This window comes from Amblyomma mixtum, chromosome 2 (genome assembly GCF_055824585.1).
Source record: "Amblyomma mixtum isolate Tamu chromosome 2, ASM5582458v1, whole genome shotgun sequence".
In the NCBI taxonomy this organism is placed as follows: domain Eukaryota; kingdom Metazoa; phylum Arthropoda; class Arachnida; order Ixodida; family Ixodidae; genus Amblyomma; species Amblyomma mixtum.
This window is the reverse complement of record NC_143013.1, coordinates 71,203,351-71,220,426: the sequence shown is the minus strand read 5'-3', so window position 1 is coordinate 71,220,426 and position 17,076 is coordinate 71,203,351. Positions and strand designations below refer to the sequence as shown.

The following is a 17,076-nucleotide window of genomic DNA, read 5'->3' as shown; positions in this document are numbered from 1 at the left end:
ATTTTCTTCTGTGAGATGGAGCCACCAGTCGCGGGTAGAGAAGATGGGAGGAACACGTTTTGCAGCGCACGCCGTTCAGATTGGTTGAGATCTCCGCAGCCTTCGCCTTCACAGCGCTCCAGACGACTCGTGAGATGGAGTGTAATAGGCTAAAGGGCGTTTTTTTCGTAGATGCTTAAGGATGCATTCAATACCATTTTTTTTGCGCACTTGAGCCGATAGTATGAAGCTGGGAACTGGAAGGAAGAAAAAGTGCGAGGTCAATGCCGGCTGATTCGCATTCTCGTAAACTCAATATAGGAGAGTCACCGACACTTGGGGCTGACGGGATTCAGCATAGAAAAAAAAAAAAAAACGATTTTCCTGCGCGTGGTTAGGATGTTGTATGACAACGTATATAGGTTGGTAGATGGACACTCAAAAGCATGAGATAAGCGAGGCGACGCGAGCTTCCAGCGATGTATCAGTCAGCAGCGAACGGATAATGTAACGCTCTCTGACACATGCACGCTTGTGGCGGGCAGGAATAATAACAGTAAATAAATAAAAGCGTCTTCACCGACAACAGCGCCTCCAAGCGCTCATACATGAGGAGCTGCTACGCCTTCCTCCCCACTACGACACAGCAAAATGCGCAAAATACGCTGCGCCTGTTTCGGGAATCATTAGCTAAACAGAAACGACCGTCGTCAAGCCATGCGCCGGACATAGATATTTAATGAGCCAGCTCTCCGCTGCTTTTTTTTTTTTCTTTTTCTTTCTCTTTTCTCGCTTCAACGGCTGCTCAGTAACGAACGCCGCAATGATCGCAAGCTCGCATCGGTGCCAGGGGGGGCGCAGTTGAGAGAATTCTTTTCTTTTCGGGTTTGGATGACCGGGCATGAGAGAGGAGCACGCCCTTTGGCGATAAGGCGAGGGCTAATGAGCGTCGCCCGATCCCTCGCGGCAGATAAGCGCGACCCCGCATAGAGACGCATAAAGGACGAGCCTCGAGCGAGAACCGCGGGTCCGTTTGGCGCGCGCCGATAGCGCCGAGGTGGTGCAAGGCTATCCGGCGTCACGGCGCGCTGATCGAGTGTGTACACTGTGCTCGCCACCTGGTGAGCGGACATGTAAACGCCGCCAGCAGGCTGCCGTGCTGGGGTTATCGCAGATCGCGTGGCACGCGCCCTGTGCGCAGTGCGTTGACAAATGATGTCTGGTATACGTCGCACGCGACGTTCGCTTCAGTGACGCCCTCTACCACGCAATGCACGAGTTTTGTGGATGAAACTGAGGGAATCATCTGTCACCGTTGCTTTCATTTGACGGTGTTTACAGCGACGATTGTTGATGAAAGAGAAGCTTCGGCAAATCGCGTTTAGTAGTGGTTTAACGTAGACCATTGAGCTGATTATAATCCGAATGCACCCGTTGCTTTGCTTGAGAAGTATACGAAACATTGCTCAGGCTTGATGCGATCACGAAAGCCAGTCGGGATGCCCGTCAGCAAAGATGGCGGCCGTGTTTGAATCGAAAGCGGCCCGTTTCCCGCCGATTACAGGACGAATTCAGCTCTTTACTCGCCGCGGTGGCCCAGCGGCTTTGGCGTTTGGCTGCTCTCAAGGTCGCGGGTTCGAATACCGGCCTCGGCGGCCGTATTTCGATGAATGTGAAATACAAGCTCGGCGCGTAGACGCGCGGAACGCCAGGGAAAGCGGGCCTTTGGCAAAACCGAACTTCCGGCTTGGGTGAGCTCCCTAAAAGAGCTTTTCACTGTAAAACGTCTTTGTGCTGTGTGGTTGCAAGGGAGCGTTAAAGAAGCCCAGGTGGCTTAAATTAATCCGTAGCGTCTTAAGGGCGGCGTCCCTCATAGCCCATGTGTCACTTAATTCGGTACGTTAACCCCTACAATTTACAATTCATTTGCGATTTTCGCTCTTCAGCAGCTTTGATCGCCTATTGATGCTGCATGCCTCAGGCATTGCGCTCATTCAGGAAACGGTATAAAGCGTTAAATTCCCTCTGTCCTGCTGGCCTGTATCGATATAGAATACCGTGATCTAACAGCTAAGAGACCACCCTCACCGAAAACGAAGCTGTTATGAGCTTGAAAATAACACAAATGCTAAATGTAGGTGTCGTCACCACCGGCCGATTTCGCAAGTAAAATACGTGCGTCGACGCCGATTTCCAGCGCGAATCCCGGAGGCCACGCTGCACCACCACTCACATCAAATCGAAACAAAAAAGTTGGATTTGAAGGGAGGAAGTGGCGCAGTAACTCTCACATGTCTCCGTTGACACCCGAACCGCACCGCTAGGGAAGGGATAAAGGATGGAGTGAAAGAAGAAAGGAAAAAAAGGTGCCGCAGTGGAGGTGTCCGGAATATTTTCCACCTCCTGGGATCTTTAACGTGCGCTGACTTCGCACAGTACACGGGTGCCTTTGCGTTTCGCCTCCATCAAAACGCGGCCGCCGCGGTCAGCAACCCGCCCTTTACGGAAGGGGCATCACGAGTTTGAATCCACTGGCAGGAAGATTTTTAAATCCAATTTCATCGGTGATACGCATCTTTTTCATTTATCCGCAACAGTACTTATCCTCAAAGGATTCCGTAACAGACAGTTTCCACATCCTGGCTGCACCCGTATGGTTAATGAGTCACACCGTATGCAGTGACCACCGGACTAATTTTGGCAGCGCGGAGGTTTATCTTTGCGCGCCAACTTTTCATGCGCTGTTTATTTACATTTTCATTTTTCATTTTGCATTCAGTGTACATCAAAATGCAGCCGCTGAGGTGATCTCGTACTCAGCAGCAGAGCGCCGAAGCCATCGAGCCACCGCTGCGGATTTCCTGTCCTTAAACATAGCTCGCAACATTCATGGGGAACGTATAACGAACCCCAGAGAAGAGTGTACAAGAATGCGCTCGATCGAAGAAAAGCTGGAGGGGTGGCCTGACATGCCATGGACGTGGTTCGCTTCGATGTGCTCTCAGACATACGCGCTTTCACACGCGCTTACATGTGCACTAAACTTCCACGAGCTCGAAAATAAAACAAAACACAAGTAAAGAGACGTTTCTGCCGGCCGCTTTCGACTTCGCAGCCAGTCGCTGCGTACGAATGTTGTTGCCGCAATCAGTTCGCGTCATCTCTCGCGGAGTACGTTTTTGTGCAATCCCGCCCAGAGCGCGAGGCGGAGAGTTGGCAAGAAGGGCAACTGTGCCGCGGTCCGAATTGTGCCGAGGATGGGCCGAGCTGGCAGAAAGGGGGGGGGGGGGGGGGGGGGGGGGGGTCACCTGCGCCAGAGGAGCAAGACGGAACCCTGAAAGATGGCTCCCGTAATGACACGGTTGACGCTAATCACTCTGCTATGCAAAAGGCGCCCGGAGTGGTGAAGCCCAGGGCGATCGTGGGTCTCTCTCGCTCGGGCAGGAGCGTCGAGCGCTGAAGAGCGCCTTCGAATGGCAGCTTGGTCATTTACCACGCTCCGAGCAAAGCGCATACCAAGAAATCTGCCATGACGCTCTTCCCCGTCTCTGTGCGCTTGAAAGAAACAAAAAAAAAGAGACGTGTGTGTTACTCTGCTGCAGTCCTGGTTCCACTCATAACACACCTTTTCTGGAGTAAAATGAGCCTTTTTGGAGTAAACGTGAGGAAAACACTTCCCGAATACTCTAACGAGTGCCCCCTTTTTACTCTCTTGAACTCGTAACTGTGTCTAACCCACACCGTTCTGCTGCCTTGGAGCAGAATGGAGTGGTTGATCCAACTTTGACCACGTTTCCTTTCGCACTGTGAGTAATTTTTGCTCTCAGGAGAGCAGTGTTTGAGACAAATAATGTCGTTTCGCAGAAGGAGGGTGACTGAAGGGCATTACTTATGGTACGAAGATAATGGTACGGTGTGTGGTATGCTGGGTTGTGGCTTGTAGTTGTTGATCGCTAGCAGTATATGGGTTTGGAAAACCCATAGGTACTGTTGCAGTGTTCTTGATAGGGTCATTCGTCTTTTTTACTTGTTCACAAATTGCCCTATACGATGTCTTGCTCCTGTTATTATGTGAAACAGCACATCAATGTGTCTGGAGCCTAGACGTTGCCAGGACAATCACTGCTGCCGTTAGGTTTGGACAGGACATGCATTCCCCGTTCTCCCAAACGCCCTTGGACTCCCTGACTTGGGAGAACCACCTTACTAAGCTGAAGAGACCAATAAAATGTTTTTCTCTTTCTTTCGGGAATAAAATTATGGTCGTAAGTTCTTTGTTTCTAAGATTCCGGTAAGTGATTGCGTATATATGCTCGCTCGTTAAGCGACGAAAGCCTGTTTCGCACTATTTTCTCATGTTGGCCATCCATACATGCTCGGATCGAGTTAAAGAAAACTTCGCAATGAAGAGATAAAGTGAAACGCACGGCAAGGCGATATTAGAAAAAAAAAAAACAAAAGATCCCACAGCCATGGCTCGCGCCATGACAGCCATGACAGCCACGTATATGCCCGCGAGTAACAGACCCCCTCTCAAGCCGGTCCGATCAAGTGATCACTGATGCCGCATTAATGACAGCGCACACTACAGGTTCACACGGCCCTTATGGACTAGGCTTAACCGAATGGCATTTTCATCGGTACCAACGGCAGCTTTTCTGTTCCGACCTACAATGTCAAAACAATTTGAACAAAAGCAGGTCGTTTGCACAACCGTCGTTCTAACAATGACTCATGTGCGTTATAGCGTTCCAAAATCTCGCACTACTGCCTTTTCATTCATTCATTCACTGAGTGAGTGAGTGAGTGAGTGAGTGAGTGAGTGAGTGAGTGAGTGAGTGAGTGAGTGAGTGAGTGAGTGAGTGAGTGAGTGAGTGAGTGAGTGAGTGAGTGAGTGAGTGAGTGAGGTGGGGTGAGGTGAGGTGAGGTGGGGTGAGGTGAGGTGAGGTGAGGTGAGGTGAACACTGTTTGAACACAGCACGCCCAGTTGAGCAAGACGCCGCGGCTAGCGCCTATTGAGTCGTCAAGCCCAAAAGAAGCGACACGCTTGCGAGGACTGCCTCGGGGCACAAGCAACCGAGAGCGAAAGTCAGAAGCCGTATAATAACCGCGTTAAGGACGTTATCTGCATACATGTTCTGTACGTACGTTTTGTCAGGTTAAATCGCGCATGCGGAAGTCCTGACCGCTCGGTAGCGTAAGTATAGTAAGCGCTGTACCCTAGCCAAACCAAAGGTACTCTGCGAGAGGGGAATCAAAAACTAAATAAAAGAATGCGGAAGAAAGAAAGACGGGAAATAAAGACCGAGAAGGCGCGCATTAAACGAGGCACAGAGAGCACCGTGGCAGCCGCTTCCGTACGAGAGACAGCTGGCGTGCGCGCCGCGGTGCTCGCGGCGAAGCCCTTTCACGCGAAAAACGGAGAGGCGTCGGGCCGCGGCGCACTTTAGCGGCACCCCTTCCTACGGCGGCGAAGGCTGTAACGCGCGAAAAGCGAGAAGCTCGGTATGTGTGTATAAACGCTCTGGCGTGGGCCGAACCGAGAAAGGCTTTTTTCACGGTGTGAGGTTCGCACGCCTGTGCAGCGGTTATCTAAGAGCGCCGTCCGCTTCTGCCGCTACCACAGCCGGGGTTCGAGGTGGGAGGAGAAAAAAACGAAACAAAGAAAAAAAAAAAGGAAAGGAAGGCGAAGAAGCGCGCGCACGACAGAGAAGAAGGCAGGAGGAACCTGGGCACCCAGTCAACCGAATTAGCGCCGCGGGGCCGGGTAATGTTCGCAGCGCGCCCAGCGGTCAACGCGCAAACGAGATGTTCGCGAGGCACGCCATCTTGATTGAATGCGCCGGCCGCGGAAAGGGGCGGCGCGTCGTAAGCGTAATGGCGCTCAGAGGAGCGAGGGAGGGAGAACGATGTGCAAGACTGGGGAGAGGGAGAGATCGCCGCGGACGGAGAAAGAACGACGAGCAGCGTGGATCGCTTCCAGATGCGGCGGTGGAACTGCACGGTTGGCACCACCGCAGTGCGCGGACGCTCTGGGACGCGACGGTGCGAAGAATCTGTAAGGAAAAGGACTGTTTCGTCGTAGCTCGAGGCGGCCTCCTCTATTCCCATCCACCGCATCGCTCACCTTCCCACATTCCTTCGTTTTACTCGTTTTGATTTTAGAGCTCTATGCCACTTGTGTTGCGCTCATCTTACTTTTCTTTCTTTTTTTTAAGTTTCGCTCGTTCATTTGCATAGGCAGATGCTCGCTCATTTGCTATCTTTCCCCGCTTGAATGTCTTATGTGACCTAGCGAAGCGCAGGCTTCCCCAGCCTAGACCATGCCTGTGGCTGCGTTCCGTTTTTACCCGGTGTTCTGAACTTATTTGTTACATTTCTTCTGAAGAAGGCTAGGGCAGGAATTTCCTCGCTCGAGACGGGACGCTTAGAAAAGGTGTAATTAGCGAGCGTGAATCCTCTAAAGCTAAGCGGCGGGTTTGGGGCTGTGACGAATGGGCTGTTTTTTCTGCTTTCTTCTCTTTATTTTTATTTTTGGCCAAGTTGCGCAAAACTGCATTCATATCTTAATGCGAGCGCACGTGACTTGGGCAGGTGATCGAAGTTGGACCTAGAATCTTGTAGCGCGGACAGCAGTCCGTCGTTTAAGTTGGTTCTACCTCACGTGTTTAGCAATAGAAAACCGGCTACTAAAGTTGTTGCGAAACGCGCACCGTCTAGTCTAATCGCTGCAGAAAATACCGATCAAAAGCTCATTTGCATAGGTACTGGCGCTGCTTTAAAGATTTGTATTCAGTTACGCAACGTTAACATATCAGTGCAGCTATATGTGCCCAGTTCTTTCATCTGGCGAAGGCTCGCGGAGATGGGCGGACTATGCAAATGGTAGAAAGAAATGGCGTTCATTTAAGACTTCGACGGCCAAACTTAACCACATCGCAAACTGCGTTCCGTCTTGGCTATTTTTTCTGCAATATCGTTACATTCAGAGTTGACTGTATTCCTTATCTTGCGTCTGAAGCACTAGAAAAGCATTGTTTGCAATACCAGGCTTCAAAAGCACGTGATAAAAAAATACGAATCACTCCATGCTATTTTCTCCCATTGTACTCGGAGACAAGTAAGTTAATACTTTGTGAAGCTCTGAAATTATTACTTTTTTGTGTATGCTGCTTTTTCCGTGTGGTTGTAGCAACGCCCTCGAATAATGCATACGTGTTCAAACACAATTATTCGCCCATATATGTTACGGTTGGTGCTGCTTCTGGTTTTTTGTTATATTGTTTCTTTTCCTGCATATAAAATGGCTTCTAGCGTTAACTGCCATAATATGCCGATATTTTCTTTTTTTTTTTCGTAGACAAACCTTTTGCTGAACTGTCATCTATTGACGTATGTAGGATTTCCGACATACTCAAACAGTCTGCTGCTTCTTTTTCGCTGGGGTGACGGGGCTCCCAACCGAGAGTTGGAAAATTGGAAGTTGTATCGACCAGTATGGGCCGATTGCCTTTCAAAATGCGTCTGGCATCTCGGTGAATGAATTTCTAGAACTATTAAAATTTTACCTTAAGTCCGCGTTCATGATATGCGACGATAAACCATACCTTCAGAAAGAAGGCGTTTGTATGGGATAATGCATAGCATCTACCCTTAGCGATTTGTTTTTAGCCCGAATGGACAGGTCTTTTGCTGAAACAGTAAAAGATACCAATGTCATCAAGACTGTTAGGTATGTTGATGACTTTCTCATTGTACTTAACAGATATGACGGTTTTTTCAAGGATGATGCTTTTAATGTCCTCACTCTGTTCCGCAACCATTTCAGGCCTCTAGAAACAATGTTTGCACTACCTTAAACAGACATGATTAAATTACACGACTTCAACATCATACCTCAATATGATCGGACATGCTGGATGTTCAAACCTCGTGGCAAAAAACCATTGTTGCCTTTTCATTCAGCGCACTCTAAATTCGTAAAAAAGATCCATTGCTCGCCTTTCATTTCTTAATTCTCTCAAGAAGTCCTGCCTGCACCTCATGCCTGAATATTTTTCTTAGCAGCGCAAGCTGCTGGAGAACGCTGGATACCCTTTCTATGTCTTGGTCTCTGTCGCGGAAGGCGTTCTAAAGAAAGTCTGCCAGAAAAAAGCGCGGGACAATGAAGAGTCTACGCGTAAGAAAGAAAGAGTTGTCGTTATTCCTTGCTTTCATCGGCTGTCCCATAATCTAAAAAACAAAACAAAAACAGCGTTCGGGTGCTAGGGTGATTTTTTCGGCCCCTAAAAAGTTCACTAATCTGTGCACGAAGAATCTGACAGAATCCAAAAAGGCGGTTGGCTGTACAAAAAAAGATAAGAATAAATTTGTTAATTGCAATAAAAATGTCGTATATCTGATACCCCTTTCCTGTGGCAAGCAATATGTAGGACAAACAGGCAGATGCCTTAATGATAGGCTTCGGGAGCATGGGCGTGACGTAAAGGACATGAGTGGGAAAGGTTTGTCAGCCCACTGCCGTGTTTGTCACTGTGCACCGCTCCTCGAAAATTGTGTGGTTTTAAAAGTGCACAAAAACCGATTAACACGGGAAATCATTGAAGCCTAATGGATTTCCCTGTTAGAAAATGACCGTGTGAGTAGCCCTTCCGTCGCGCTGTTGCCAAAGGAGCTCGCTTATCTGGCTGATACGCTTTGCTAGCGCATGGTTTGAAGGTGCATGTCTGATCAGTGGGCATATAAACTACACTTCCTTTGCGAAATGAATCTTTTTTGGAAGCTAGGGCTGTGTGAGTCTGTCTTTCTGAGTCCTCGTCTTTTTTGCACTACGCTTTTACCCTTACCAAAACAAAAATATCGCGATTGTGATTGTGGAGAATTCCAGAATATCGATACAACAGCAGCGTACCTCTTTAGGAACACCGCGTTATATCAGGAAGAAATCAGGCAATTCTATGTAAAGTTCCCCTGCATGCCATCCCTACTTCAAAGCTAAAGGACTCGCTGATTCCCGAGTAATGAGCGCTCACTAATGAACTCGCTCAAGAGAAGATTTTATGCTGGCTGAAGATTTATGTTGACCTCACATGACTGCTACGTTGTGTTTAGATTTCAGTAAGTTTTAAGGTATTGCCACTTCCACTGCTCAAAATGGAAGGTTTGGTTTCCGGACGCGGCGGTCGAATTTTAATGGAGGCGGAATTCTAGAGGCCCGTGTACTGTGCGATGTCAGTGCACGTTATAAAGAACCCCAGGTGGTCGAAATTTCCGGAGCCCTTCACCAAGGCGTCTCTCGCATAGCCTTAGTCGCTTTGGGACCTAAACCCCAATAAACCAAACAAACATGGAAGGCTCCATTCTGTGCAGGTTTACACTACCTCATGATGTTCGACGGCGTTCAAGTTTGCCGCTTAGAGTACACGACGTCCGTTACCTTATAAACCCTCGCCGTCACTTCTTTTATCTCCAGCCATTCCAAATGGGCAGAAAATACCGATCCGATAAACGTGATCCTCTTTTGTCTCCTGTTCGAATCATTCGTCGTGTGTTTTAATCATTCACGATCGCATCATGCTCGTTGCCTTCCGGGCCCGTACAAGCATCCCATATGCACTCGCCGGTGATCTGTGCTGTTGGCGCGTCATCGATCGCGACAGAAACTTGGCATCCATTAAGTTTCTTGAAGGGAGTTCGCACACAGACGCAGCAGCCTCAATTAAGAAGCGCTTCACCGCTCCCCTGCACTTTGCTTCTCGGACAGCGATCTCGGAGTCGATATATCGACGGTGCGCCCGTCGCAGCCAGGCGAAGCGGCGTTCGGGAAGTATACACACAGTGCCGTTTAAATTTTCGGCCCCCAAGAAAGTGCTGACTCGCTTGGTCGTCTGGCTACGGCTTCATATGTCCGCTGCCGTGCATTAGCGAATTCGTGGCGCCATCAGGGGTCGAAAAATATCTAGATATCGTATCGATGACCTCCGTGCGTTAGCGAATTCGTGACGTCATCAGGGGTCGAAACCTATCTAGATACCGTATCGATGACGTCTCTCAGTTTTCAGACCGCTTCCTTGCGAATCGTTTGTCGTGACGTATGTGGAGCGCTGAGTGACTGACCTCGTAGATTTTGCATGGCGCACCAGTGGTTTCTCTAAACCTTTCTGGATATCACAGACCAGCATTTTTTTTAAACGTACAAATTCATTCTACTTTTTGCACGCGAGATTATTGAGCAGTGCACACCACATCAGCACTGCGTATCTCAAATCTGGATAACAATTTAGCTAGGCCCATGCTATCTGGATAGCAATAGAAGGTATAACATGACTTTATGAGCATATGTACAGTCTTTGCCAAAAGTAACCGAGCAACGGTGGTTTGTTTCTTAGCCGTATAGCGAAGTGCTTAGTACAGCTCTTAATCTCTGAATATCTTTAAAGTAAGGTGAACCTTTGTTCGTATACGTTTTGACAGCTTTCGTTCTTTAGGGGTGCTGTAATGGCTCCGTTATAGGCTTGAGAAGCAAAAACCTGCTGTTCGGTTACTTTTGGCAAAGGGGTACATGGCTGCCCATTGGGACAGGAGGATAGGACCCATGTTGTGCATCTGAACTTGGAAAAGAAAAGAATAATAATAAAAGAAAGAAGTTTAGTGGACGAAGAAGAAGAAATCTCCGATAGAATGCGCGGTCTTCTATATGGGATCGCCCGTATACAAGAGCAGAAGAAAAGGCGCCGTGATTCCTTATTAGTCGCAAACGCGATCGCCGCGAATGCAACTCTGCAGCAGTTGCGCGCAACGTTTTATTGGTATATCTACATTTCTGTCCTCCTTTGCAGCCGCTTTCTTCATCCTTTCGTGTGCATGGTCTGCAGCACACGGACTTAATCCCCCTAAAATAGAAGCGGTGGGGAGGCGGGTTCGTTGAGTATGCCCGTGTCTGAGGTTGTGGTGATGTTGTTAGTGGTTATTTATTAATAAAAATAACAATGGAAGGAAAAGATGTTGCTAGCTGCGGCATCTGCCATCGAAACTTGAAGCACCTGAGCTGCGGCTATCGTAAGAGAACGGACTTGGAGAGGACAGGGAGAGGGAAAGAAAGGAGGGAAAGATAGTGAGAAAGGATAGCGGTAGGGCGGCATTATACACTATGTGCAAATACAGGATATGAAAATACATGCGGGATGCTGCGCCGCGCACGGCTGCCAGGAGTGCTCGGTGCGCGGGCGTGCAAATTGCTTGGTGAGGGAACGTTGCCCCCAATGAAACTCAGCGTAACTCGCTCGTCCGGCGTGTGTTGCTCACCACATGCACTCCACATCTTATTAATGCGAAAGCATTATATGGCTCTGCCGCGTCAGCAAAAAGTGTCCGCAAATTTGTCCGCACGATTGCGTCGTTCTCTGAAGATAAATGTGTCAATATGTGAAAGTGTGATTGCGACATGTGTGTGATAAAATTTCGTCTTGGAAAAAATTTGGTTGATGAGGTGTAATTGGTTTATGACTAAATCAAACGCGAAAAGACGCGAAAAAATACACTTAGACGTCTAAATAGCCATGGCCGTCGATACAGTACATGGACGTCAGAACAGCCTCGGACGTCGATATAGTATGTAGCCGTTCTGTTTTCGCATTGCTCCTGTTCGGGTTGCCGCAGTGGTCTCAAAGTTCTTTCTCTTTCTCCTTCTCTTCCTCCTTCACCCCCTCTCCCAAACCACGTGCGCAGCGTCCGGGTGGCCCCCAAGGAAGGCCCCAACGGCCAGCCGGTCAAGTCCAACCCCAGCAAGCGCCACCGGGAGCGGCTGAACGCCGAGCTGGACACGCTGGCCAGCCTGCTGCCCTTCGACCAGAACGTGCTCTCCAAGCTGGACAAGCTCTCCATACTCAGGCTGAGCGTCTCCTACCTGCGCACCAAGAGCTACTTCCAAGGTGACGCATCCACGCACACTCTCTCAGCGCATGCGCCAATCGCGATACCTGGTTTTGCACCGATGCGAACTAAGCCCACGGCCTCAATGTATACACTTTGTGCACTGTTTTGCATACAGCGAAGAACCGTGTGGTTTTCTTTTCTAACCGCGTGGCTACGCTTAGGTGCACAATTATACCTTGTCTGAAGTCTATAGCTCATTGGGGGTGTCTTTTAGAAAACATTATACTAACGTCGTCCCTGCTTTGAGTTTTTGTCCAATCCGGACTCGGTTGTGCCAAACTATAGAGCAGTCTCGGTGAGCTTGTTTAACAGAGCGCATTCCCGGCTTTGCAGGGAAGCAGAAAGACTGTTGCTTCAACTATAAAGATGTGATTTACGGCTTTCCTTTGCACATCGATCGATGTAAACGGCAATTACTCTCTTGTTTCAAAAAACATTCATGATAATTCGCATTAAGTTTTTACAGCCAAGCCAGGACGAGTAATCTTTGTGAGCTAACAGCATCAGAAACAACGCAACTTTGGAATCAAACGCAAAACCTTTCGTTACGGAACTCGAGTCTTTTATCCGTTTCCTAAGCTCTCGGTAGAAAGGGAAACCTTCAGTGCCGGCAGATGCCACACCGAAAGCTTTGATGCTCTTTCTCGCATCAGAGAGCATCACTTTCCCGCCCGCTTTCCTGGTGAGCTTGATACGGGAGTGCTCCATTTGAAGCCCGGGAACGTATTGTTGATCTGTAAATGCGGTCTCCATTCTTCGTTCCGTACACAGCGCAAGCGCGTCACAACAAGTTATACAAAAAGGCTAACCTCCGTAATCTTTTATGTATTCTATCCTAATTATTTCGCGTAGATATAAGGGTCCAACTTTTCGCAGAAAACAAATGAGCGGCGCGCGCTCGGTGGAGGCGCGCGCGTCAGTCAGTAACGCCATCTGTTGCGATACGGGTGCGGCTCGCTGGAGGTCTCGCCGGCTGGCGGTCCAGTGGAAGAGTCACGCGATTTTCGGTTGCTCTCCCCGTTCTTCCTTTCCGCACCGGCCCTCGAAGCCTATCCCCGTAGCGCACAAGCCGCGGGGGAAGCGGGGTGGAGATATGCGTGCTTCGCGGTGGCGTGCGAGCGGCAGCGCGCGGTTTCCCAGGCAGCGTCCGCGGCGGCATCGCCCCGTCGGTCGGTGGCTGGGAACGCCGTTGGTCGGCTCGCCGGGAATCTTCGTTGATGAATTAGATGGCGCTCGAAAATCTCCCCCGCGCATCTGTCTGCGCGGCGCCGCGCTGACGCTCTGGGAGATGGAAAGTTTTCAGCTTTTCCTCGTGCTCCATTTGAAAACTTGGCGCGCGGACGATGCTGACCGCTTTGCGGTGCTTTTCCTGCCCCGGCTGCCGCGCGTGTCTGTTCGTATGAGAAATAGGCTGGTGAGGATGCGTTGATCTATAGCCCACAGGCGCGATATTTGTTGAAGCGCACGGTGGGCGCGCATTTATTCTTAGGAGCTTGGGTTGGGTGCTCAATATGAAAAATAAACACTGCGCTGACTCGTGGGGAACTCGCTTCTCCACTGCATGCGTTGATCTCTTCGGCTGTTTTGTGTCGCTTTTGTTTTTTTTTACATAAGCACATACTGAAGCGCTGCGCAGCAAGTTTGGTGCGGAATTGGAATTGAAATGCTGGCAGAATGAGCTCGTGAAACCTTTAGCTGCCATATTGGTCCGGTCAGTGCTTGAATTATTGAGTTTAGCTCCCGACCTCGTTCGGTAATGTGTATGTCACGCAAATTATCATCAGAGCAGCACTGTGCTGCTGCTATAGCATTCAGATCTTGATCCCAAAACGTTGGGTTGCAAATAAATTAGCGGTTGGCGTCAGTATTTCTCAACGTTTGTTTCAAAAAACCTACCAGGTGGACTTCCGTCGAAAATCTTCTCGTTCAGTACACGTGCAGTGTTCGTAGCAGCATTGACGACTTTACTGAACGTTTGAAAGTGTTCAAGGGCAGAACGAGTTAACATCGGCAAGTGCGAAGGAACTAAGGCATACAACTGCTCAGAACATTCCATCATAGCTCGAACTTCTCGGCTCTGTAAATCAGAGACATGCGCTTTTAACTGCAGGATATCGAGGTACACCCACCGACAAAAGTGTGAACAGCGGCTACTGCGAAGGAATTTATTTTCTTTGCATCCGAGGCGCATTGCTTGACATTTAATCGTGGACTACGTAATTCGCGCACTCAGAATTAGGATGCATTCATCTATTCCAGGCTGTATGCGAAGACAGCGGTGAAATTAATTTTTGTGTCACTATATACAATTGCGTTCCATAAACTTTTGGTGGTAGATGTAGATTCAGTTCAGTGCGAAGCCCGGACAGCGCTCTGACCGTTGCAAAATTGCGCTTTTTTTCTCGTGTTACTAGCGCACCTATCGGGACACGGGCGAACCGGGACGCGCCTTTCTTTACGACCGGCCGGTCGGCCGCTCCGTGCATGCAGTTGCGAGAGCCACGATTCGGGGCCCGACACGATGTCGTAAACACGGCTGGACGCCCCGTGGCCCACGTGGCGCTGATGGCGTCCTGCGCTACATGCCGGCGTGTGATGTGCGAGCATCGAGGTCAGCGGGTCTCCCTTCGGTCTCGGGCTACACTAAACTCGCCACGCGCTCGCGATGCTTGTTGAAGTACAGGCAAGCCATCTATACGCTGGCTTCCTGGTGCCGTGTGCACATACTATACGACGAGGCCGTTACTCACTCGCGAGAACTGCCGTGGGTGTTGTTGTTTGTGTGTACATGCGAGATTCGAGCTGAGAGCGTTCCGTATTTCCCGATGGAAGCGTGCGATCGCTGGGAGACTTGAGATGCGTGCAAGCGAGCCTTCGCGGCCCGTCGCCTTCGCGTGGCATACGTGATGCCCGCTTGTCGACACCGAGAGGGTTGTAGGTCAGGCACGCAACGGTGATGGAATGAGTCGGTTTATACGCGAACATAGGTTGAAGGAACTTCGTTATATCGCGTCCGCACCGATACGCTTGCTTCAGAACGGAATCGGCAAATCATAGAGAGCGAGTGAGAGAACGTTTGGCTGGAGCAAACGAGGAGGCAGAATTGCTGCCTCTGCCTGAAATGACGAACATGTGACAGGTTATCTTCAGCACTGGTGTATGCTGCATGCGCTCTTCTTCGGAATGTGCCGTGTGCAAGAGGACGTTTTATTGTTACACTATGATTCTGAACGCATGTGGACTGGTCCAAAAACACTACTCCACTAACAATCCTGAAAAAGGTAATGTCTGACTGAAGCCTCTCAGATGCCTCTACGTTTGTGCAGTTTGTTACTACTCTTCCGTCCAGACAGCGTGAGCTGGTGTCTTGAATCCACTTTTTTGTCGCCTCAGGGCGAGTGCTCTGCGGTAGTTTCTTCATAGAAGGACGCCATGAGAAGCAATTATTTCCTCAAAAGCTTAGTGCAACTGCTTTCTACGACTGTGTGAATCGGGTTTAGCTCCAATCGCACCGCATACCGTTAGTTCTACACGCACACTTCAGAGCCGTCGAAACGCCAGTCTAGATGGCTTCCGAAGCTGGCTGACATTGCGCAAGCGAAAGATTGAGAATGCTTGCGCGCTGCGCAAACATTTATACAGGGATAGAGTCTCGTTTTTTCTTGCTGCGGCGTTCTGTGATCGGGAGTTTCAGCTGTCTGCCCCAAATAGAGCCAAGAGAAAATTTGTTCCGTATATCGCTGTTCGTTTGCAAGATAATAAAAAAAAAAGCCACTGCTCTAGAGTCTGAAGCAGAGACAGAAAATTCGGATTGCGGAGAACTTGTTAGCATTTGCGCTGTTTGCTTCAAGGCCTTCCGCATAGAAAAACTGATCCACTCTCTCCGTCCATTTTTTCTTTCTTCCCTCTTTCTTTGTTTCTTTCTTATTTACAGACCACGTGGATGGTAATGCGACAGGGGTATAACGCAAATTCCACATCGACCCCTCTCGCTTCGACCTCGAGCGCTTACCGGGCCTATAAACCCAACCGCATGCAAGCGGAGAAAGCCTTAGTTTTCATTATTTGATGAACAGTTTTTCCCGCCTCGAAAAGTGCGCCGAACAGGAAATGGAAAAAGCCGGCGCGAAGTTATTACGATCGCAAAAGCTTCAATCGACAGTCAAGAAGGCCTCGTACACTTCGCCGGTCAGTCGAAGAAAACTAAATCTTGAGGCCGAGGAGTATAGTTATATACCGGCCGCCAATGAAAACGCGGGCGTTTTATTAGGAAAAAAAAAAACCAACGACAGAGGGAGGTCATTTCCCGTGTATACAGACACTTCGACTTTTTTGATTGACTGAGGGCCAGCCGGCCGGCAGCGTATGCGGGTCGCATTGTCGCAGGCTATTCGTACGCAGAGCGAGGGGAAAACGTGTGCTGTCTGTATAGCAGCAGTGAAAGGCGGGACTGCCTAACAATCTACATATATGCACGGCGCCAGCAGCGGCAAACTCGCTCCACGCAAGAATGCTTCGCTGCACACGTGACGAACGCACAACGGCAGTGACACTCACCCGCGGCACACTGGGGCGCTGCGGGCAACGCAACGCGTTACGCTAGCATTGGGAAAGGGACGATGTTGCGTAGAAGGGGGAAAGAACAAAACGAAAAGAGTGAAGGGAGTTGAGAAAGAGTGACGATAGAGGGAGCTACAGGAAGAATTGAACGTCTCCCGTTTTCTCGCGCGATAAAAAGCCTTGCGTGTACACTTAAAACGTTTGTCATATAAGGAATGCCTCGTTCATATACGCGTGCCGTCTACAAAGGAGTCAGCTGAAGAGCCCGAGGAGTGGAGTACATCTGATTGGGGGAGGGGGCGGGAGGTTAGGAGGACGGGTGCATGTGGAAAGCGAGGGTTATGAGGTGCTAACAAGGAAACACTTCATCCCCCGGGCTGCCAATAAAAACAAAACAAGTAAAAAGACAGAGAGAGAGGGACAAGGAGGGAAGGAGAGCGCGAGAAAATTACAGGGCACGCTCCCGTGGACACGCACATGTGTGTGCGTTTGCGCACACCCCGAACATGTACGAGGGCCCTTCGTTAACACGTTCGCCGCGTGTGCGGAAGCTGCCTGCATAAAATGTGGAGGCGCTAAACAAGGACCGTGAAAAGAAAACAA

At 49.5% G+C, this 17,076-nt stretch overlaps 1 protein-coding gene across 1 annotated transcript in view; it reads left to right on the top strand.

Moving 5' to 3' along the window:
* The window catches only part of ss (aryl hydrocarbon receptor spineless), a 140,106-nt gene that overhangs the window by 60,444 nt on the left and 62,586 nt on the right, over positions 1-17,076 (top strand). Inside the window, exon 2 of the mRNA XM_089567731.1 lies at positions 11,707-11,909. Within this exon, the coding sequence (XP_089423857.1) occupies positions 11,707-11,909 (203 nt within the window). The remainder of the gene's footprint in view (positions 1-11,706; positions 11,910-17,076) is intronic.